At 34.9% G+C, this 23,732-nt stretch overlaps 1 protein-coding gene and 1 long non-coding RNA gene across 7 annotated transcripts; one reads left to right on the top strand and one right to left on the bottom strand.

Moving 5' to 3' along the window:
• Positions 1–11,429: 11,429 nt before the first annotated feature.
• On the bottom strand, positions 11,430–16,002 carry LOC110008190 (uncharacterized). The gene is made up of 3 exons (XR_002282802.2): positions 15,564–16,002; positions 12,052–12,139; positions 11,430–11,899 (listed from the first exon to the last, which is right to left on the bottom strand). It is a non-coding gene; the product is annotated as an uncharacterized LOC110008190 (long non-coding RNA).
• Positions 15,746–20,317, top strand: LOC105421510 (cytochrome c oxidase subunit 5C-like). Of its 6 annotated transcripts, XR_016049289.1 has the most exons (4): positions 15,746–16,030; positions 16,119–16,469; positions 16,587–16,614; positions 19,832–20,317. XR_016049289.1 is itself a non-coding variant. In XM_020674027.2 (3 exons), exon 3 carries the CDS (start codon positions 19,855–19,857, stop codon positions 20,044–20,046), a length of 192 nt encoding a protein of 63 aa, XP_020529686.1. In that variant the 5' UTR covers positions 16,234–16,453; positions 16,587–16,614; positions 19,832–19,854; the 3' UTR covers positions 20,047–20,317. The 6 variants fall into 6 exon arrangements, 5 of the variants coding, with proteins under 5 accessions (XP_011627351.1, XP_020529686.1, XP_011627348.1 ...); XM_020674027.2 differs by lacking the exon at positions 15,746–16,030 and having other exon boundaries at positions 16,234–16,453; XM_011629046.3 differs by lacking the exon at positions 15,746–16,030 and having other exon boundaries at positions 16,234–16,469.
• Positions 20,318–23,732: the final 3,415 nt, after the last annotated feature.

Here is a 23,732-nt window from a genome sequence, read left to right as displayed (position 1 = left end):
AACTTTTCTGCATTGAATCAATCGGTGTTAAAAAGTTGGGTGCATTTGGCATAGGGATGCATCCGTAGCCGTAGAGGTAAGGTGCACCTTCAAATTTTAGCATGGTGTAAAATGTTATTAGGATTTTTCAAAATCTATTTTTATATCTAATTATAAAAAATTTTAATTTTAAAAATAGTTAAAATCAATAGATCTATAAACATATGAAAATTTTAAAAATAGACGGTGTGGATAATATGTTGTAAAATGCACTATTTCCGAGACTTCAAATCTTTTTATTTTTCAAAGTCATACATTTCGATGTGGAGATGATCAATCAAATGGTTTTTCAACATTAAAACTACTTTTCTGATGGATTTTTGAGGTGCGTTCGTAGATCTACATTATAAAGTTTCATCCTTATCTAAAATTTTTCCTAAAAGTTTTCACATGCTGAAATTTTTCATGTAAAATTTTCTCAGGAAAAAATAAAACAAATTCTTTTATACGAACCAAGCGTGCAATGAAAAATATTTTCATGTGAAAAATTCCCCTGTATTTTTCACACCAATTAACTGCCAATCGGTCTAAAGAAATGCACATGGACCGAACCGATTAATATGAAAATATTCTCACATTTAACTACCTAAGATAATTTTTTCACGTGAAAATATTTCTCAAATTTGTCCTTAAAATCTATCAAAATAGAACTATTTTTCCTTTCCCTACTATTCCAACTCAAAGTTAGAGGCATTTTGATGGGCAGATGTTGAAATTAAAAAAATATATAGGTAAAAGGTTAAATTTGAGGTGTACAAGGTGCACACCTTATACTATATAAAAAAGGCGCATCTCGAAATTTTGCTATAAGATATTGTACTGGTGTTTGCTATAAGATAATGTACTAGTGTTTGCTATAAGATATTGTACTGGTGTTGAAAAAACTAGAGTGACTTGAAAATCCATGTTTAACTCTAATTATAAAATTTAAAATTCTAAAAAACAGTATAGATTGAGCAGATTTATAAATACTTGAAAATATTAGAAATAGACTGTCCAAATAACTTGTTACACAATACACTATTTTTTGCATCATAAGGGCATTCTAATAAATTTTTCCCTTTTTTTTTTTTTTTTTTCTTTTGCTTTGTGTTTCTTACTTTGGAATCCACATTTCATTGTCCCCTGCAAGATAAGGCATTGTCAACTTGCTTCAAAAAGAATTGATAGGCATGCCTCTCTCCCTCTCCCCTTTCACTCTTGGGAAAGGTTTATATGCTGCCCCTACAACACAGAAGTTCTATCTTCTCCTACCATCTAGCCGTCCAATTTTGATCAAGAGAGCCACTCACCGTTTCATCGTAGATCCGACATCTCATAATATTTTATTTTTAACTCTTTTTATACAAATTGTATGAATATGAAATTTAGTACGTGTCATCTTCTGACTGGGGCGCACTTATAAAAAATATTTAAAATAAATTTTTGATAAAATATAATGATCAAAATACCCCTTGACATTTTCAGAGGTATTTTGGTCTTTTTTTTTTATTGAAAATTCTTTTTTTATATTTTTCGCTAGTGCGAATTTAATAGAGGAATGGACGTCCAAAATTTGTTGCAAAAGAGTTTATAGAAATAAAAAATAAAAAATAAAATAGTGTAGAGATGTGACATTGTGATTGGGACAATCTTAGCCCTCCATTTGGAATGGATGGTTGGATAAGGGGAAAAGGGGGGGGGGGGGGGGGGGGGGGGGGGGGGATATAACTTCTATGTTGTAGGGGAAGCATAGAAAGCTTGCCTTTCTCTCTCAGTCTATTTATTGGCTCACACATTGCTTTGTTCATTAGCTCACCTTGAAGGCTAGATTGGCAAAAGTAGAGTTTAAAAAAAATGTCGATTTGGATTCGAATCGATCAATTCTGATTAGGAATTGGTGGAAATCAGTCCATTTTTTAGTTGGAGCCAGAATCAGCTGGTTCCTATAGAACCAGATGGTACTCTAATAGAAAAATGTTTTTAGAGAGAGATAGATAGAGATTTGATCTGATAGGGTTTTAGAGATTTGCCCCATCATTAGTTTAGAAGATGAAAATTAAATTTTACAAATCAATTAATATGTTACTATATATATCATGTAATTTCTACAAGGTCTACTATAAGATATTTACTGAAAGACATTTTGAAATCTTGGAACTCATAATATGATTTTCTTTCGTTTTTTGTCGAAGGTGGATAGTATAAAAACCCTATCAAAGGGCAAAATTATTTATGAAGTTAACTAATGATTTGTTGAAGTTAACTAATGATTTCACACTATTATTTCATTTTTTTTCTTGAAATTTATTTAATGGGAAAACAGCATGTACTCCCTATAAAATCATAATCCCAAATAGCCTTCCCGATCCATAGAAAACCCATGGACTCCCATCAATTAGAGGTAATGGCATTTAACCCCCTCTGTACATTTCTATTGTCTAAATTACTATATTTAGAGTTTTTATTTTTGAAGGGATGGATTGCTCATAGCTTAAGAATTATTGAAGTTTTTCTTATGAATTTGTATGGAGTTTTGTTTTTTTTTCTCTATTATCATTTTAGGGCTAGAATGATCATGGTGGTAGGAAAATTTGGGTATTTTTTAAATTAAAAATCATTCAATCGTTTGATCTAAATTGATTGCTCATGGCTTAAGAATTATTGAAGTTTGCTTTTGAATTTGTTATGGAGTTTAGCTTTTTTCTCTATTGTCTATTGTCATTCTAGGGCTAGAATGTTCTTGGTGGTGGGAAATTATGGGTTTTTTTTAGATTGAAAGTCATTCAGTCATTTGATCTCAATTGATTGCTCATGGCTTAAGAATTATTGTAGTTTTTCTTATTAAATTCTTATAGAGTTTGTCATTTTTTCTCTATTGTGATTTAGGGCTTGAATGTTCTTGGTTGTAGTAAATTTTTTATTTGTTTTGTTGTATCTGTTTTTTCTTGATTATCTTTGCATCAATTGTTTCTTATTTGATGTAGCTCTTTAAAAAAATATATACAGACTTTAGGATGGTCTATATTGCTAGTTGTATATATTTTGCTTATCTATATTGATAGATTGAACTATAGCTAGAGAAATGGTATTGCTTAGCTATAGCTTAGAGAAATAGTATTATTTACATACTAGAAATTTAGGATGAGGTTTTTCTCCAATTTCACATGCATTCGAATTCACGTCTACAACATCATTTAGTTTTGTTTCATTTTGCTAAAGAAAGGCATTGTATTAGTTTAACTTGGATATGAACCAGTTTTTACTTTGTAGAAATATTGAATTGCATGTTTATCTTAAAAGTTTCTTTTGCTTTATTTCAAGACTAGTTTCCATAATTTACTAAAAAATCCAAACATTAACATGATAAAATCGATAAGATTGCAGTATTCAAATAATCATTGTTAGAAATATTTTTGTAGGTTATGTCCCCCCCAACAACATGCCTACCTACCTCTTGTTAAAATTTAGTTGCAGCTCTTTTAAAAAGATCCTAGACCAAACTTGAGCAAGTTCAATGTATACAGTGTAAATTATTACAAATCTTGTACATGACAAAAGAAAATGAGTGATAACGTATTGATTTATTGTATTTTTGGTGGAGAACTACAATCAAATGTCGATGGGACTTTAGATTATATTGGTGGCGATGCATGTACATTTATGATTAACAATAGAACTGGGTGGTTAGATGACCTGCGAAAATATATAGCAGAGCGTTTCTAACTAGACATGCACTTGATATCATTGAGGTATTTTGTCTCGAGAAATAGAAGATTTATTATGAATCTATTAATGGACGATGATATTAAGAGGATATTGAAAGCACACAAAAGCGAGAATAATGTGTTTATCTATGTATTTGATGGGAGTGAACAAAGGGGTTGAAGTACTTCACGTAATACTAGCGCAATTGAAGAGGTCAGACCCCGCCAATCCTCAAATGTTTTGATCTCTGATTCCAAACTAAACAATGCACCAAGGTTGCTTAGTTCATGGGAGGATGCACTTACCGATATAGGGCAGCAGTTTGAATCCCTAGATGACTTTCGAGAAGCCCTTAGCAAGTTTACTATAGCACACAATTTCACATACTGTCTTGTTAAAAAAGAGGGGTATTGCATAAGGGCGAAATGCAAGGGTGATGGACGCAAATGAGAGATATATGCTTCGAAGTTTGGCAGGACGAATGTTTTTAGCATCAAAGCATGGAAAAAAGATCACTTGTGTAATATTGAGACAAGCAATGATGTGCAGAAAAGAGCGTCCCAAAAATTTGTTGCATCATTAATCAAGGATAAAGTAAGTGATATTGGGCATTACAAGGCTAAATAAGTCATGAATGATTTGTCTCGAGATTATAGATTAGAAATACCTTATTGCAAGGCTTGATGAGGGAAAGAAATGACCATCAAAGACATACATGGTTTGCAATAGGAGGCATACAACTAGTTACCCGTATATGTATACCGTGTGATAGAGACGAATCCTAGTAGTTATATAATAGAACAAGTATGACAAGATGGTAAATTTCGTTGAATGTTCTTAAGCTTTTATGGCTCAATACATGACTTCAAAAGTGGATGTCGTCCATTTCTATTTCTCGATAGGACATCATTGAAGACACGATATCTTTGGACTCTACTTGCTGCCAACTCACTTGATAGGGAAGAACAAATGTTTCTCGTTGCATTCGCTATTGTGGATGCCAAAAGTATCGAAAACTTATTATGGTTTATGGAATCTCTAAAGATTGCTTTTGGGACAGATCGTAAAATCATTTTTTTGTCAGATAGACACATTGGATTAGTTGATACTATCTGTCAAGTTTTTGAGAATGCCCATCATGCCTTCTATGAGAGTCAATTAGTAGATAATTTCAAGAAGGAAGTAAAAGACATACCTACTGATATTAAGAAGGTAGTTATAAAATATTTTATCAGAGCATGTAGAGCATATATGCCACAAAAATGTTTTTAGAAGATGAGTGAAATTAGATCAATTTTTAAGACGCATTCAAGTGGTTCATGGAAGCATCGCCAGACTGTTGGACCACATCACTCTTCAGGGGTAAATGATATAACAAAATAACAACTAATGTGACTGAGTCAAATAACAAGTGGATTCTAGAAGCACGAGACATGCCAATTCTCTAGTGCGTTGACTTGATTAGAAAGAAAATCATGAAACCAATTGGATTGAAGAGTTGAGCAGGCATATAATTTGGGACAAATCATGAAACTATGCACGATCGGGTGCTGTGACAATTTGGGAAGGTACAAGGGATCCCTTTTACGCTACCTAAGTGAGATAGGAGGGAGAAGGTCGGTATACACCCCACAAATTGGACTGAAGAGTTAAGCAGTCAGATAAAAGATTGGAAGCAACGAGAGAGTAATATTGTCAAGGCAACCTTAGATAAATTTGGTGGTGTACCTACAGAAGAGTACATGTCCTGGTACAACATGTTTATGCAAAGATTTAGAAAAACCCCCATGCGCCCCCCGTCGCAAACTCAATCCCTTGTACAATCCTCCATAAGCCATGATGACAATATGAGTTTGATATACTATTTATTTTTGTATTTTTGTATTTTATTGTCTTAATATATCTTAAAATTATGATTTATTGTATTGTCTTAATATATCTTAAAACTAATGGTCTATTTTGTTTTTTATTGACTACTTGCAGCGACATACCTATATAGAGATGCTACAAGCTGCACTTAATGATGAAGTATTAGCCAGGGAATCGAGACGTTATGTACATGCGACTCATGATCTACTATTGAGTAATACTTATGTAGAGACAGGTGTCGAGGAGACAACGCTGACTGCAGGTGGAGAACTAGAAAGTGAAAGTGAGGGAGACAATGATAGTGAAAGTGAAGAAGACAATGATGATGGAGAAGATGATGTTGAAAGCCACGATAAAAATGAGAGAAAAACAAAGAAAAAATCTGATCACTTTCAGTCCTCGACGTTGCAAGATGAATCGAGGTGGAATTTAATATCGCGAAGAGATGGGAATGCCTAGGAGGAAAGGACCATGGGAATGCCTAAGTTGAGGCAGAAAAATTGACCTTTTTTTTTTTGTTTGATATGTATGTTTGAAACAGATGTTAAGTAAAGAAAATGGTTGATATTGATATTGATGTTGAGTTTGATATGTATTTTTTGATATTAAAAAGGAAATGGTTCAAAGATAGTTGGATATGTATGTTCATTGTCTTTCTTAATGATGATGGTATTTCTTGAAATGGAAATGGTTTCAAGCGTAGTTAAAGTTACTCAGATCAGTCATCTACATACATAATATAATGTTTTCTTAAAAAGGAAATGGTTCAATGAGTGTAGTATATGGTCCCTTTAAAATATTCATTGCATAATATAAGATTTTATTGTTTCTTGATTTTTCAAGTCTTATGGATATGCCTTGACTGAGTTCAAATTGAGTCATATGATCATATCTAAACCATCTGCAACACTTGCTAAGTCCCCATCATATACATATCTTTTTTCTAGGATAAATTGTTATGGTTAAATCCATTCCTTTCATAAATAGAAATGATGAAGAAGCTGGAATGTGAAAAATAAGCAGCCATTTCATTGTGACTAGCTTCAAATCCATCTGCCACTTGAGTCACAGCGCTCCGACACTGTTTATGTGCACTCCGGTACTGTGTTAGTGCGCTCTGACACTGCGTAAGTTTGGTCAGCAGTGGAGCACTATGTAATCACAGCGCTCCGGCACTATGTATGTACGCTCCGGCAGTAGAACACTTTGGAGTCACAGCGCTTCGGCACGGTTTGGTGCGCTCCGGCACTATGTGAGTGCGCTTCGACTGTGCAACACTCTAAAGTAACAACGCTGCGACACTGGCTATGTGATCTCCGACAGTGGAGTCTTGAGTCACAACGGTCTGGCACTGTGTATGAGCACTCCGAGATGCGCTCTTGCACTATGTAAATGCGCTCCGACAGTACAACACTTTGTAGTCACAGCGCATCGGCACTGTCTATGTGCGCTTCGACAGTGGAGCATGAATCATTGTGCTCTAGCACTGTCTGAGTGCGCTCCGATAGTGGAATCTGGAGTAACATGCTCCGGCAGTAGGTATGTGCGCTTCAGTTGTAGGAATGCACTCGACACTATGTAAGTGTGCTTCAGCAATGCAACACTCTTGAGTCACAATGCTCCGGCACTACGTGTGCTCCGCGTCGGCACTTTTTAAGTGCGCTCTGGCAGTGGAATCTGGAGTCAAGGGACTCCGGAACTGTGTATGTGCACTCCGACAATAGGTGATGCGCTCCAGCACTGTGTAAGTGTGCTCTGGCAGTACAACACTCTGGAGTCACAACGCTTCGGCACTGTCTATGTAAGCTCCGACAGTGTCTATGTGTGCTTCAGCACTGTGTAAGTGTGCTCCGGTTGTGTAATCTGGAGTCACAACTCTCCAACACTGTGTATGTCCGCTTCGGTAGTGGATCATGCGCTCCAGCACTGCGATGGTTCGCTTCAGCAGTGGAGAACTCTGGAGTCACAATGCTCCGACACTTTGTAAGTGCGGTCCGGTAGTGGAGCACTCTGGAATCATAGTGCTTCGGCACTATGTAAGCACGCTCCGGCAGTGGAACATTTTGGAGTCCCAGGACATTGGCACAGAGTAAGTGCGGCCCGACAGTGGATGACGCTCTGACATGGTGGAAGTGCACTCCAACAGTGGAGCACCAGCATTGTCTATGTTCGCTCCGGCACTGGATCATGCCCTCCCACATTGTGGTGGTTCGCTCTGGCAATGAGTTCCGAAAGTCAATGTCAAATATGGAGAAATTGATTTTTTGTGTATGGGAATGGCATTCCATCTACAAAAAATGAACTTTTTCCCTTGGGGGGGTATTTGCATAGAAAGTAAGTTTTTGAAAAACAGTGAGAAAAATTTAGGTTGGGGGTAAGTTGCATAGAAAGTGTGGTCTGGGGGCGTTTTATAATTTTCTCAAGTATTTTTATGTGTACGAACTGCATACTAATCTAGTATTTTACTAAGGGAGTAATGGAAAAGCTATTTATGCTCCCCCTATAGCATAGTAGTTCTATCCTCCCCCACATTTTTAACCATTGATTTAGAATGGAGGGTTGACATTCATTCACTCAAGTTATCACAAAATGGGGGGCACGGGATCAACCAGTAACCCATTTGAAATAAGTCCGTAGTAGAGAGAGAGAAACCCATTTTTAGAGAGAGAGAAAGCACGGGAGAAGAACGGGATAAAGGGTTTCTTGGAGGAGAGAGAGAACGCAGAAACCAATGCGAGAGAAAGAGAGAGTACACACTGGTAAAAGAGGGAGAGAGGGCTTCTTGGAGAGGAGAGAGAGCACACACCATTAAAGAGGGAGAGAGAGGCTCTTATAGAGAGAGGATAGTTCTTCTATGCTATAGGGAAACCATAAAAAGCTTTCCCGAGAGGAAGAGAGAAAGATTTATTTTTCTTCCAGAGGATTAGGGCAGGAAGGTCTTAGAGAGAGAGTCCAAAGGAGGGCAGGAAACAAGAAGATTCTTGAAGAGGAGTGAGAAAGAAGTTGGGCCCAACCCATGGTGACCTCTTTTCTCTCAAGGCCAAGAATTACTTCGCCAGAAAACAGAAATCCCCCCTTGGCGATTGGCTCTTGAAGCCACTTGTGGTTGATTGGTTGTAGTCGAGTGTGTGGCTCGACAATTTGCTCGGTCATCCCGACAACAAGGTTGCCGCTGCTCTTCGTCGTACTCAGCCCTCTAGGGCAGCACCCAAGGCTCTCATCTTCACAGTTAATTTGCAGATCTCAGGTTTGATATTTTTCTATTTTCCTTTTTATTTAATTTTAGATGTGTGTTTGCATGTGTGTATGTTTTAAAGTAATCTCTCTAGCATCATTTGTGAAATTTATTTCGTTTTGCTCTCTCTCTCTAGCATTATTTGTAAACTATAGAGTTGTTTATTATCTCTCTCTATCTATCTTTGTTTCTTGAATGATATTAATTGTGTGAAATTTAGAGCTATGAATGATTGATAGATGTTTTCTTATGTGAAATTTGAACAAAGTGGTGTCTTTTTTTTTTTTAAGATGCCTTGGAGCTTAGTAGTTCTTGCAATTTTATGGAAATTTGGAGTTGAGTATTGTTGTCTATGTTACTTTTTTTAATCCATCTTGGTAGGGCTGCTTGCTTTTTTGTGAAATTTTTTTATTGCTATTTTTTTTGTGAAATTTGGAGGTTAGTAGTGTTTCTATGCAATTTTTAGAATCCGTTAGGCATAGGATTGCTTCCATTTTTTCCTAAATCTGAAAGTTGAGGTAATGGTTTCATGTTTGTTTTTTGGAGCCATTGAGGGGAATTTTTTTTTTATGAATTTTGAACTAATTGTCCTTATCATTTTTTATGAATATCAGGGCCAAGTAATATCTTTTAGTTAATTTGTGGATCCTTTGAAACTGTGGTTGTTGCATTTTTTTTGTTGAAGCTTTGAACTAATAGTATTTCTTTTGTCATTTTAAGGATCCATGTTGATAAGGGATTCTTGTCTTTCATCATTGAGTAGGACACAAGTTGCGAATTTACGAAAGTGGGCTACTAGTTTTAAGCCTTGCTCCAATTAAAAAAAAAGAACAAAAAGAAAAGAGAAAACAAGGCACCCTCTTAAATTGGGCTTTTTTTTATTGAATAATGGTTGCTTATCTCAATGAATTACTTAATCGAACTCTTCTTTGCTCTGCCTAATCATATGCGGTGTGTTTGCTTTGTAGATTGCATATACCGACGCCTCGAATTTATCAACAATATTATTTATCAGAAAGGAAAAATGTTACTTATTTAGCTTCCTTTCATAACATCCAAATACTGATTTTTTCTCATATGAACATTCTTAGGATTAAGAATTGTATCTCATTGTTTGCAATGTTAATCTTTTTTACTTTCTTGTGATCATAATGTTGAGGATTGATATCTTGTATTCTTAGGAAATAGATCTGCCAAGGTGGAGTAAAAAGCCTGAAGGTCCGAAGGCTCAGAGGAGTCGTCCTGATAGGTTGACTCGATGGCCTCGGCCCATGTGGGGGTTCGGGGGCGGCAGCCTCTGAGGAAAAAGTCAAATATATCTATACATGGGATTCAATATATATGGGACTTAATATATATTCGTATAAAGGTATTTTGGTAATTTGTACCATCTATCTAAAACTCGATATATATTGTTGCGTTTGGGGGTTTATCTAGGGTTAAGGGAAGGACGCAGATTACTATGTAATAAGAGAAGTGTGAGGAAGAGAGTTTTTTGTAACCCTATTCTCCATTGTCAATAAAGAAGTTCTCATCTCTCGTAGACGTAGGCACGTTGTCGAACCACGTATATCATTGCGTTGTGGTTGGTTGTCTCTTTCTTTTGTGTTTGTTTCTTCTTTCGAGTTTTCGTGGATTGCTTTTCGTTTCTACATATAATATAACAATAATGTTTTTATTACTTTTAATCTCTTGAAACACGAGGGCGCAAGCACCACAGTGTAGTATTCTACTTTGCATCAGATGATGCCTTACTTCTTGACTCATTACACTATAAATTCATGCATGGTGACGACGCATTCCAGAACGCATCATGAGGAACCCAGATGGGAACTTCCACTAAGGGTGAAAGGGAAGGGTGATTGCGGCCTCTTACATATTTGTAATTTAAAGTCTTGTAGTTGGATATGTACAAACTCAGCGTTGCAGGCGTATGTTGATGTAGTATCTTGCCCTCAAACTCTATGTATGTGTAACATGTATTTAAGACAGTAACCTTTCTCAAATGAATTCTATTTCTTACATTTTGTCTTTTTCTTGGTGAATTGGGAGTTGAGACAATATCTTTTTCAAGTGAGTTCTATTTAAGACAGGACCCTAAATACACACTAATTCTTTTTGTGAGAATCATGGATTGCAATTCAAGTTCTTCAAACTGTGTTCCCATGGAATTTTTTTTCGATTCAAGCTTGGTGTTTCCTTTTGATCCAGGGAATTTGGTCTAGGTAGTGAAAATGTTAAAATGGGTAATCAGTGGTAGTTTTAATTACTTCTCATAGTACTATAATCAAATTTGGGTAATTTTCTGAGAGCATGTATGCTTCTATCTTGATATCTACACTTACCTGATACTATCTAGTGTATGAATTTGGGGAAATTAGAAATGGCATTTCTAACTGACATAAATTAGAAACGACGGCTATCTCCACTCTCATACTATTTGGTGTATGAATTTGGTGTACTATTATTTTAGTATTAAAAGCTAAGGAGTAGTATTGGAAGCGCAAACCATCCATAGAGTTCGTACGAGGGAGAGAGAGAGAGAGAGAGAGAGAGAGAGAGAGAGAGAAACATGCACATACACCCAAAGAGTGACAAAGAGAGTAAGATAGCTAGGTCATAGATAGCGTGAGAGATCTACATATTGTTTGCAACATATGGAAGCTATACAAAAATTTTATTTGCAACATCAATTTGCAAAATGGAAAGCTATACAAAAATTCCATTTGAAGCTATTCAACATGCACTTTGAAACTATACAAAATTCTACTTGCAACATTAATTTGCAAAATATGGATATACAAAAATTCTATTTCGAAGCTTCATTCCAAGATAAAGTCTTCTCCATTAGCATTGGGTTGCAAAAAATTTCAAAGATGACGAGCTTGATTGTTGAGCATTGGGCTTGCAAAAAACTTCTAAGATGATGAGCTTGATTGTTGAGCATTGGGCTTGCAAAAAATTTCTGAGATGATGAGCTTGAGGGTTGACCATTGGGCTTGTACAAAAACTCCAATCTTGTTCTTAAAGTTATGGCCTATGTTTTGACTTCATGTATTGTTATCCAAACTGATATAATCATTGAAAATTTAGGATATACATTAGCTCGATAACCAATTGAAAATGGAAAGAACTAAGCATTTAACATAAAACACATGCCGTTATATCCTAATACATTTAATATATAACGATCAATTAGTGCAAGTGTATTATCGATATACCGTCAAAAAAGCGAATGGTGTATATAGCGAAGTCTACATATTGTTTCGCTCAGCTTCAGGCTCCATTATGGGAATTTCCATGTCAGTCCTGCATAAGTTGCAAATTAGTGATTAGTTGATGCATTATTTCAAATTCACAAGACAATATTAAAGTACAACAATATTAAATTATAATTGTAAGCATAATTATAATTTTACCCTTGAGTTTTCAAAGTTGGACAAGTTCGCCTACCATGGCCTACATTTTGGCAAACAAAATACTTCCCCGTGCTTGTCTTCTCTTCCCATAGTGCTTTCTTTCTTGCAATGCCGAGTCGTCCTTTTGTTCGAACACATTGTGATTCAAGTATAAAGATGTTTGGGTTAGTCCATGGTGTGTGACTATGACTAGACATGACATCATTTATATTACTACCTTGATTCGAACAAGTTGTCTCTTTTTCATACTCCAATCTCTTTCTCTCCACTTTTTCATTACACTCCATAACAATGTTTTTTGTAAATTCTCAGAGAGTTTCACTATTTGATCTGTTTGATACAACTTTAAAGGCGGCTCTACTTAAATCATCGTAACGAGCAGTTTGAAACTCCTTATAATCAGCCTTAATTTGAACACCATCGCCATCTGATACCATCTCTTTGTTTCCTTCCTTAGTCCATCTTGTCATGATGTAGTGCTTGAGGATGAGCATAACACTATTATAATAGAAAACCTTTAAAACATGTGCACAAAGAATACCATCATGTTCATACAAGCAATATGTACGACCTGCTGTGATTTCTAATTCATTGAATACCACTTTATATTGTGGCCGATTGACATCATATTTATACACCCTATATGTGGTATTTGATCCCTCAACTTCTATAAACTCTGCAACCATGGGAGGTATCTTTTGAGTTTCCTCAACAAACTTCCTAAATACATCATGGGTGTATAACTTAGTAGCTTGTTTTTCATAGAGGAATGTCATTCTCATTATTGGAATACCTTCAGTGCTCGTGAAGTCCCTCATATTTTTTTCTCATATAAATGATCAATTGCTTTATAGCACTGCTTTACAAAACCTAAAAAACTGATGTGTGAATTTACATACTGTTTAATAAAACTATTTATAGATTTACTCCGTGGACTAGACCGTGCACCAGCAAGAAATGTATCATTTATATACATATCAACCCACTGAGAACGACATCCATATATTTTGTCCAACCATTCATTCCTCCTGAGCTCATATTTTTGACGCATTCACCAACGATCCTCAAAATCATTAATTATCTCATTATAATCAGTAATGATTCTATGCAACTCATGTAAGAACCCTGGGTGCTTCCGCTCAACATGGCTCAATTTTTCTTGAAACTTTCGTGAAATATGCCATCTACATAATCGATACCTTGTATTTTGAAGAACTTCTTTAATTGCAGCAGTCATGGCTGCGCCTTGGTCAATAATGATGCAACCTGGTTCTCGACCCAGCATAGCTTCTAGCCAATGCCCAAACAACCATATAAAAGACTCTATTGTCTCATACCTAATTAGTGCACAACCAAAGACTATATTGTTTCCATCATGGTTTGCTCTAATAATGGGGACAAAAGGTATATGATATGCATTTGTCTTCTTTGTTGTATAAAAAATAACTACATCGCCAAATTACTCATATGATATCCTTGATCGCGAGTCAATCCATAGCACATTATAAACTTGACCTACTCCATCAAGCTATATTTCATAAAAAAAATCATGGGTTCGCCTCAACACGCTCACGAAAGTAAGCCAAAAGAGCCTCCCCATCCCTCCCTCTAACACTCGCCTTCCTGCGGGTGCTATGGATAAAGTTTTCGACATCTACATGAGTGAAGCCCAGAGCATTTGACCCATTCGCATGTTCTGTTAAAATATGCATAATTTTATGCACACCAAACCTTGCTGAAGATATCGCTTTGATCAAGTTCATGGTAGCTGTTAGGATGGCTCGATGTGATCTTAAATGATGTACCTTTGATGGCGATGTAAACTTGTGGGAGTGCTCCTCAACAAATTTTGTTACAACCCACTTTCCCTCTTTCATCATGCGTACCCTTAACATTGCTTTGCATCCGTCTTTTGTTATTGGTCGATGATGAATTTTTTCTACATACTTTGGATCACGTTTTCCTTCTTTTGAACAAACATAATCTCGCATCCTCAAATTGTTGTCATTGTCTTTCCTTGCCCTCTCAAGACGAATGCTAAAGTTTTTTCGTTAGGCATAGGCATTGTAAAATTTATACACAGCATCCTCAGATTCAAAGTTCATTCCTATAAATAAGTCCTTTTGATGCCCACTATTATCTTGTTGATCACAAAACAGTGGGACCTCATTGTCCTCACCATCCCCAGTTGCTATGATATTGTCATAACCCGCATGCATAAAATTGTCTTTATAGAACTCATCATGGTCCATCTTTATAGAAAAAACAGTATTTGAAAGGAAGCTAAATAAGTAACATTTTTCCTTTCTGATAAATAATATTGTTGATAAATTCGAGGCGTCGGTATATGCAATCTACAAAGCAAATACACCGCATGTGATTAGGCAGAGCAAAGAAGAGTTCGATTAAGTAATTCATTGAGATAAGCAACCATTATTCAATAAAAAAAAGCCCAATTTAAGGGGGTGCCCTGTTTTCTCTTTTTCTTTTTGTTCTTTTTTTTTTTATTGGAGCAAGGTTTAAAACTAGTAGCCCACTTTTGTAAATTCGCAACTTGTGTCCCACTCAGTGATGAAAGACAAGAATCCCCTATCAACATGGATCCTTAAAATGACAAAAGAAATACTATTAGTTCAAAGCTTCAACAAAAAAAATGCAACAACCACAGTTTCAAAAGATCCACAAATTAACTAAAAGATATTACTTGGCCCTGATATTCATAAAAAATGACAAGGACAATTAGTTCAAAATTCATAAAAAAAAATTTCCCCTCAATGGCTCCAAAAAACAAACATGAAACCATTACCTCAACTTTCAGATTTAGGAAAAAATGGAAGCAATCCTATGCCTAACGGATTCTAAAAATTGCATAGAAACACTACTAAGCTCCAAATTTCACAAAAAAATAGCAATAAAAAAATTTCACAAAAAAGCAAGCAGCCCTCCCAAGATGGATTAAAAAAAGTAACATAGACAACAATACTCAACTCCAAATTTCCATAAAATGGCAAGAACTAGTAAGCTCCAAGGCATCTTAAAAAAAAAGAAAAGACACCACTTTGTTCAAATTTCACATAAAAAAACATCTATCAACCATTCATAGCCCTAAATTTCACACAATTAATATCATTCAAGAAATAAAGATAGATAGAGAGAGATAATAAACAACTCTATATTTACAAATAATGCTAGAGCGAGATAGAGCAAAAAGCTATAAATTTCACAAATGATGCTATAGAGATTATTTTAAAACATACACACATGCAAACACACATATAAAATTAAATAAAAAGGAAAATAGAAAAATATCAAACCTAAGATCTGCAAATTAACGGTGAAGATGAGAGCCTTGGGTGCTGACCTAGAGGGCTGAGTACAATGAAGAGCAGCGGCGACCCTGTTGTCTGGATGACCGAGCAAATTGTAGAGCCGCACACTCGACCACAACCAATCAACCACAAGTGGCTTCAAGAGCCAATCGCCAGGGGGGATTTCTGTTTTCTGGCAAAGTAATTCTTGGCCTTGAGAGAAAAAAGGTCACCAAAGGGTGGGCCCAACTTCTTTCTCACTCCTCTTCAGGAATCTTCTTGTTTCTTGCCCTCCTTTGGACTCTCTCTCTAAGACCTTCTTGCCCTAATCCTTTAAAAAAAAGAAAAAAAAAAATCTCTCTCCCTCAAAGCTTTATAACATAAAAGAACTATCCTCTCCCTTCAAGAACCTCTCTCCTTTTAATGGTGCAGGCTCTCTCTCCTCTCCAAAAAGCTCTCTCCCTATTTTACCGGTGTGTGCTCTCTCTCCTTCAAGAACCCTTTATTTTATTTTTCCGTGTTTTTTTTTTCTTTAAAAATGAGTTTCTCTCTTTATTGTAGATTTATTTAAAATGAGTTATCTATTAATTCCGTACCCGACAACTTAAGTGAGTGAATGCCAGCCATCCATTGTAGATCAATGGTTAAAAAGGCGGAGGAAGTTAGAACTTCATGCAGGTAGAGCATGGAAAGCTTTCGCGGGAGCATGCTCTTTGCTCATAGATACTCGTACCGTACGTAGGATCAGGTCGTCAGTAAGTGTGTCGTCATCACCGTGGATTTGTCAACACCAGTCTTTCTTCTACCTTGGGTTAGGGTTAGGGTTAGGGTTTGGATGGAACTTGCACCAGGCATGGAGACTTAGCCTCAGGGCAGATCTGTTTCCAGTAGTGCGGGTAGGCGGATCTAAAGGTTGGCTTCCTTTAAATTTCGGATCTTTTCTCAATTTGATCTGTTTTTTTTTCTCCTGTTTTCTTCCTTTTATGAATCTTTCGTATTTTCTTCTTATTTTTCTGCACCCTCGAGCAGATCTGAGGTTGGGCAAGTTCTTATTCCGGTAAATTTTCATCTTTAGTATTACGTGGTCATGATTTTCATTTTGATCTGATACTTTTTATTTCTTACATTTTTCTCTCTCTAATGTTTTTCTTCTGAGAAATGAACAATTCCCCTGCGGATCCGTCAGGATCATATTGTTTCGTATGAGGTCGAGTCTCTTGATATCGTGTTTCTGCTAATCATTTCAGGTTTTGTTGATCTTAGAATATCATGTTTCTTTCTCTTTTTTTGTATCATAGAATGGTTTGCTTGCATCTTATTCTAAAAAAATGGAAATCTTGGTACCTCAGTAGTGATCCTTGATTTATTTTTATAGTGTATGACACATTCTCCTTTTCTCACTCTCTTTTATGTTTTTCCAGTTCTTTCTTGTAGCTGTAGTCATCCTTGATCTGCTTTATTGTTTCTCACATGGTCTTTGTTGGTATTGTCTTTTTTGAGATGTGATGATAACAGAGGGCGAGCTTGAGCTTATATTCAACGCATCGATTTCATGACCACCAAAAGTTCTTAGATATGGTTAATTCTTCTAGTATCCATATTATATCTTGAAGCTTTTATCAACTTACCAGAACTATTTGAAACATTATGTAATATGTTAAATGTTTTATTATGAAATTTGGACCTTGATGAGAATCTTCTTTTTGCCAAAAAAATAAAATGTAATGTAATGGTTTATCCTTTTTGGAGCCTCAACACATAATCCTTTTCTCTTCAGAGGGGGAGACAATAGTAAAATCATACAGTGGCAACATCTACATGAATTTCCACCCGCATAATCGGTGAAAATGTTGGTCAAAGGTTCAGTTTTTGAAATTGTATATTTTACTTGAAGAGTACCAAATCATTGCAGTCCATGCTAGTTACTTCAGTAAGTTAAGTCTGAAGGCGAATTCCTTTGATTTTGTCAGCTTCATGAGAGTGAACAAGCCAACATTACTCCCAAAATTTCAACTTTTGGAAAATCTCGAGAGTGCTTGACGTGGATATGTGAAAGCTATTCACCAATGCATTATATAATAAGAAGTACATGAAAGAAAACTAAATATAGAACAGTGCAAATATGAAGAACATTAGCAATTCTTTTATTTTTGTGGTTTTATTATTTCTTATGTTTTTATCATTTTTATATTTGTTTGTATGAAAACAATATTTTGAGACATAAAAACATGAGCGTAAAGGAAAAAAATACCATGAAAAATAGCAAGAATATCAATATGCCCAATATTATGACCTGTTTTATATTTTTGCTTTTTTGAAATATAAATCGATCGAAGACCCTATGCAATATAATAGATGGCACATAAATTTACGTAAAACATTTATTTTGTTTCAGTAGTAGTAGATTTACATTTATCCTGAATGTATCATATTCTGATAGTCCTAACCCAAGTGTGGATGTAAACTGGGTTGCATTCATGCTTGTCACTATTTAGACATTCCAATCATTTTGATTGTAAAACCCCAAAAGGATATGGTCTATACTTGATGACTTTCTATCCTCATCCCAAACAACCCTCTAAATGAGTATCATTGTACAAGTCCAAATGGAGGAGGATTTCCATTTAATCCCATCACTACCTGCTTCAATGTGCACCTGGGATATTTGAATGGTTTAAGAATACTTCTCCATGCTCTGCATTTGCAATTGGATTTGGCAGGCCATTTTAGTGTTTCATGAGGACCATGGGTATCCTCTGTTGTCATCCTTGATGTAGAGTTCTCATTTTCAAGATCCTTTTGTTATTTTTCATCCAATAGAAATCATCCTATAGGAGATTCTCATCTTCTGGCTCATTCCTTCTCTTGGGCTCATAGTCAGAGTGGATAATAGTACAAATTACAAACAACTCTCTCTCTCTCTCTCTCTCTCTCAGTTTTTTGAGATGAACACTTCTAATGCTTCGAACTCTTCCAGTCCTCCTTCATTGAGCTCCCTCCTAATGTATCGGTCGAAGCAACCTCTGCTTCACTATCTTCCAAGTATTCATCACCTTTGTGATTGCCATTTTAGGATCCTTCGCAATCTTCATTCATATCTATACAATTCAATCTTCTAAAAATAACCTTTTTACCTTATTCATTATTGTATTTATATTACCTTCAAGTTTCCCATCAAGGATTTAGTGGCCCTTTAACCTCGAGAGCCACTCATTTTACATCATCCCATCTGGGTCACACTTGTTTCTTCTTGAGAGTGTCCTTTATTTGCCAAAGGCTAGAGCTGTTCTGTATGATTGATAAAAAAAGAAAGAACTATGAATAGAAAACAATAAGTAACATGAGAGTTCCCCTACTCTTTAGACTGGTTAAACAGCTCCTGATAATTCACCGAGGACTTTGTCATTTTGCATCAAAAGGCTTGCAGCTGAGAAAAGTCACTTATTGGCCAATTTTTCCCTCCCAATCTTTCTTTATCATCCAATCTGGGCAATCCTCATCCGCATGGTTATTTGCAGTCATAAAACATTGTTGAGAGGTAATGTACATCTTTGACTCATATATTGGGGGCATTTTACATTTTATAACAGTGGACAACTATTGTTTAAAGGTTTCTCCTGTTAAGAAAATAAACAGCCTAATAACAACAATTTTGCCCTTAACTTTCAAAGCCAATGAAGTGTTACTAAGTTTCTCCTGTGTGTCTCTGTGTGTGCTTTGATGGGTAAGCTTGAGATTTAAACCTTGACATGGGTTGCAAATATATGAGCTGTAAACAATGAGGCCATTAAGCTTAAACCCCTGGTGATTTTCTTTAAGGATTCCAGATATGTTTCCATGTTTTTGTGGTGGTCACTTGACAGAACTCCTGATGCTATACCGACTTGAATAGTTGCTCTTTCATTAAAGCATGGTTTCTATTTATAGTATTTGGCTCAATAAATGCTGGCCCTTTAGTGTCACTATCACATTTACCAAAAGAAAGAAAAAGAAGGAAAACCCAAGTGGGTATTCCCTAATTTTGAAAGCTTGCTCATAATGCTGCCTTCCATGTCATCATAAGAGTACAGAAATGTCGGCAATCACCCCTTGCCTTCTTATAGTTAGAGGGTAATTTAAAAGTGGATACTGCCATGAATATATAAATTGATTACCATTTATTCAGTTGTAATTGATTAATGTTTGGTCATGTTTTGCCTTATCATTATTATTATTTTATAAACTGTTAACTTTGCCTTTTATTAATGTTTTGTCATGCTTTTCATTTTACACAGTTTTGCAGAAGAAATAGGAAGAGATGGCTGCACATAGGATTGCTCATGTTGCGTACACTGGACCAAGTATTATTAAGGAGATCTTCTATGGCATGACGCTGGGCCTGTTGGCTGGGGGCGTTTGGAAGACTCACCACTGGAACGAGCAGAGGAAAACCAAGGCTTTCTATGACTTACTTGAGAAGGGTGAGATCAGTGTCGTTGCAGAAGAGTAGCCTCTCTCTCTCTCTCTCACAAAATTCTTCCCTTCCATTATTTTTCTACTCTCAATTGCTTCCAATTTTTATCCAAGGAATTGGGTGTTTGAGCATATGGGTCAGGTACAATAAAATAACTGCCAAAACCCGTATGCTCTTATTTATTCGGATTGTAACGATGTGTTAGCCTTAGAGTAAGGGCTGAGCCAATCTTGGCAAATAAACAGAGGCTTTCCTTTTTAGCATCAAGCTTTCACTTTCTATGGAAGATACGTGGTTGTTTGGTACCTATCAAATGCCCGAATTCTGAAATTTATAGTCTTATGCGTTGATATCAAATATTTGAGACTGGTAGTGATTCGAAAATCACCCGTCTCACAAGGACCAGAATGGAAGGCGGGCGATTTTGGGCCAAGAAACGTCAAGTCACCTGAGTCTCCTGGTTAGCCGGTTTTTTAAAAGAATTAATAAATATAGCCCGACCCGGAAATTACCCTAGTTGGATTGGGGGTATCAATATTGGACACATGTCTCCAGTAATTTTTGAGACATTGTTTGAGAGGTTGTAAGGTAAGTTATGTGATAACTGGATTACGAATATCGTACTTCTCAAATCATGGACTGTTAAATAGTAGTAACAATGCACTAGTGGTAGTAAACAAAAGGGTATTTGATCAGGTGGGCGGTTTCTCTTGAAATGATGGGTCCCTGTCCACCATTGGATCCTTAGGCAGGAGGATCCCCTCCATTGAGTTATTTATTAAAAAATTCACATGAAGAGGTTTTTCAATGCCAAAAAATCCTCACAACCATCATCTCATCCTCAAGGTGCATGGACTTGAGAAAAATGGATTTCAAGCTGTGGAAATAGGACATCTTGCATTGCAATTTTTGAAACGTCAATTTTCCATTTTCAAAATTTTCAAATGTTTGTAGATCTGTTTGATTTATGCTATTTTTTAAGCTTTAAATTTTATAATTTGATATAAAAATAATTTTTCAGATCGTTACAAATATTTTAAGTACTAAAACATCTTTGAATACTATTTGAAAGTGCGTCTTACTTTGATTATCAAATATGAAGCTCCATGTCACATTTATGCCCCCTTGAAAATGGATGTCTAGGTAATATATTACAGTATACACTATTGAAGTGTCTTTTATATTTAGGTATATTGTCGTACTGGTTGAAGGGATTAATTTGAGAATTTTTCGATGCTAAGATTACAAATTTTTTTTTGTGGGATTTGGTTTGCAACTATGATCTTTTGTCATTGATCCCAAGCTTCGTATTAAAAAAGGACGAAGTTTTTATAAGGCCTCGACTTAGGAAAACAGAATAAAGCCTCACCTCAAATCCTTATTCGGAAAACATTTTCGGCAATGGAAATCTCCATAATGGTTCTAAAATCAATTTTGAACATTGACAATAAACATTGAATTTCAAAAAATATATAGATGTTCCGGATCTATGAGCACTTATTTTTAGGATGAAGTTGATGGTCTTGGTAATTTGTTATTATATTTAGAGTTTCAGATCCTAATTTGGTCTATAACCATAATGTTCAAGCAGAGATGATCGATGTAAAGGTTTTCCAATACTTGAATTGCAATTTTTAATGAGTTATTTGACGAGGCTCTACTTATTTTGAAAGGGCTATAACCTTATCAAACCATTTTCTATAAAAAAAATGGTGCGATGAGTCTTTGAGAGCCCATTTGGAAAATCTTCCCCGCAAAACCCTGCCACAAAATGTAGTTCCAACATCGGAAACACGATGATGGTCAGAAAATCTCTCTCGATCATAATTATGAAATTTAAAACTCAAGTGATGGTATGAAGATTTGTATTGACCCTTCTTGTGAAATTTTAAACTCCAAAAATGGTTTTCACTCGATGCATGAACACTTGAAAATAAACTATCTAGATAATTTACCATGAAAAACTAGTTCTGAAACCTGTAATCTATTTTTTGAAGTATAGACTATTTGTTTTTAATACACGGAGATCACAATCATCATTTATCGTTTTGAAATTGGGTGATTGAGGATGTGTCATTAAGCACAAAGTAAAAAAAAATTTCTCATCGTGACACACTTTCATATATAGTTAAGTGATTGTGACTTTTTTATATCAAAAATAAATATTCCCATAGTTTACCATCCCAGTAAATATAGACATGATTATTCTGATTATTTTTTTTTGTCAACAAAACTTCAATTTTCAAGTGCCTTGCTATAATGTTTTTCATTATAAAAAGGATATGTCATCTTTCATAATTTAAAGATAAACCATTGTACTAGACATAGCGAAAATTAAGCCTATAATGGTAACGACAATTTTAGTTAAGGACACAGTTTCTATGCAGCCAGCCCGCATATTATAGAAATGTGGGCTTGGTAATAAATTTATTTTTTAAATATAATTTGGTCCTAATTTTTAGATAATATATAATTTTTAACATGGATATCATGAATATAAAAAAAAAAATTGAAAGCTAAAAGTAATAATTATATTAAAAAAACATTTGGATTGTTAGTTACAATCAGTGGTTTAAAAAATGGATTGGTGCCTCGAATCCGGCACCCAAAAAACCAACCGGATCGGTGAATTGGTGATCTGGATAGGGAATCGGCCGAATTGGTCAAATTAAGCCTTAAAAAAAATCCAAAAATATTATTAAAATTCATTATAAATGTTGTTTTTTAGGAATTCAATAAAAAATGAGGGTGCTACATTATTAACTTTCATTTTTTTTCATCAACATGTAAATATTGAGAGGTTCTTTCCATGTATGAACTTATATTAATCATTAAATTTGTATCACATAAAAGAAAAGTCATAGAATTATCATGGATAAAGTATATAATCATACATGGACTACAATAAAGAATGAATTAAATCAATGAAAAAATGGCCAATTAGAACCTAAAAACAACCTAACTAACTATAATCCAAAATTATTACAACCTAACTGACTATAATATTATATATTGAAATTGAAATTGTTGGTTTACATTTTATAATTATTTTATTACATAAATAATAACAAATCTAAAATATATTATAATATTATCTAATTTAAAGTGTATTATTGACAATTGTAAGAAAAATAGTACATTACATGATTTATAATACAAAAAAATTAATAAATAAAATAAAATATTTGGTTATCAATGTAGAAATTATTAGAATGCGTACCAATTTTTGAAATAACACTTTAATTTTTCAAAATCTAATTTTTTAGATTTCTAGAATAAATTTAATGGAAGAGATTGTTAGTAGAGAGAGAGAGAGATTTCAAATCGCATCATGAACCCTATCTTTGAATTAATATTCCTAAATTCATGTTAAAGATCATGATGTTATAAAAATAAAAAAAATTATTAGATCATTTATTCCTAGGTTGTATTAAGAAATAGTTGTTGTATTAAGAAATATCTTTTATTTTTTTGACAAAAATACTTGTTGTATTACTTTTTATTTATTTTTTGACAAGAAAAATATGATACGTGTTATATATACATAGCCTAGGCTCTAAACAATCAAATTAGAGCCTACCTCAAAACTTTCATTAGAAGAGGTTGTTTTGATGCCTAAATATCATCAAATTGATCATCTCGACATCAAGATGTATGGACATGGGAAAAAATGGATTTCAAACTTTGGAAATAGTACATCTTGTAACGGATTTTTGGACCAT

The sequence above is a fragment of the Amborella trichopoda genome, chromosome 2 (assembly GCF_054954075.1).
Source record: "Amborella trichopoda isolate Santa Cruz 75 chromosome 2, AtrichopodaSantaCruz75HAP2 v2.0, whole genome shotgun sequence".
Lineage (NCBI taxonomy): Eukaryota > Viridiplantae > Streptophyta > Magnoliopsida > Amborellales > Amborellaceae > Amborella > Amborella trichopoda.
The sequence above is the reverse complement of the archived record's forward strand: the minus strand, read 5'-3'. Positions and strand labels throughout refer to the sequence as shown.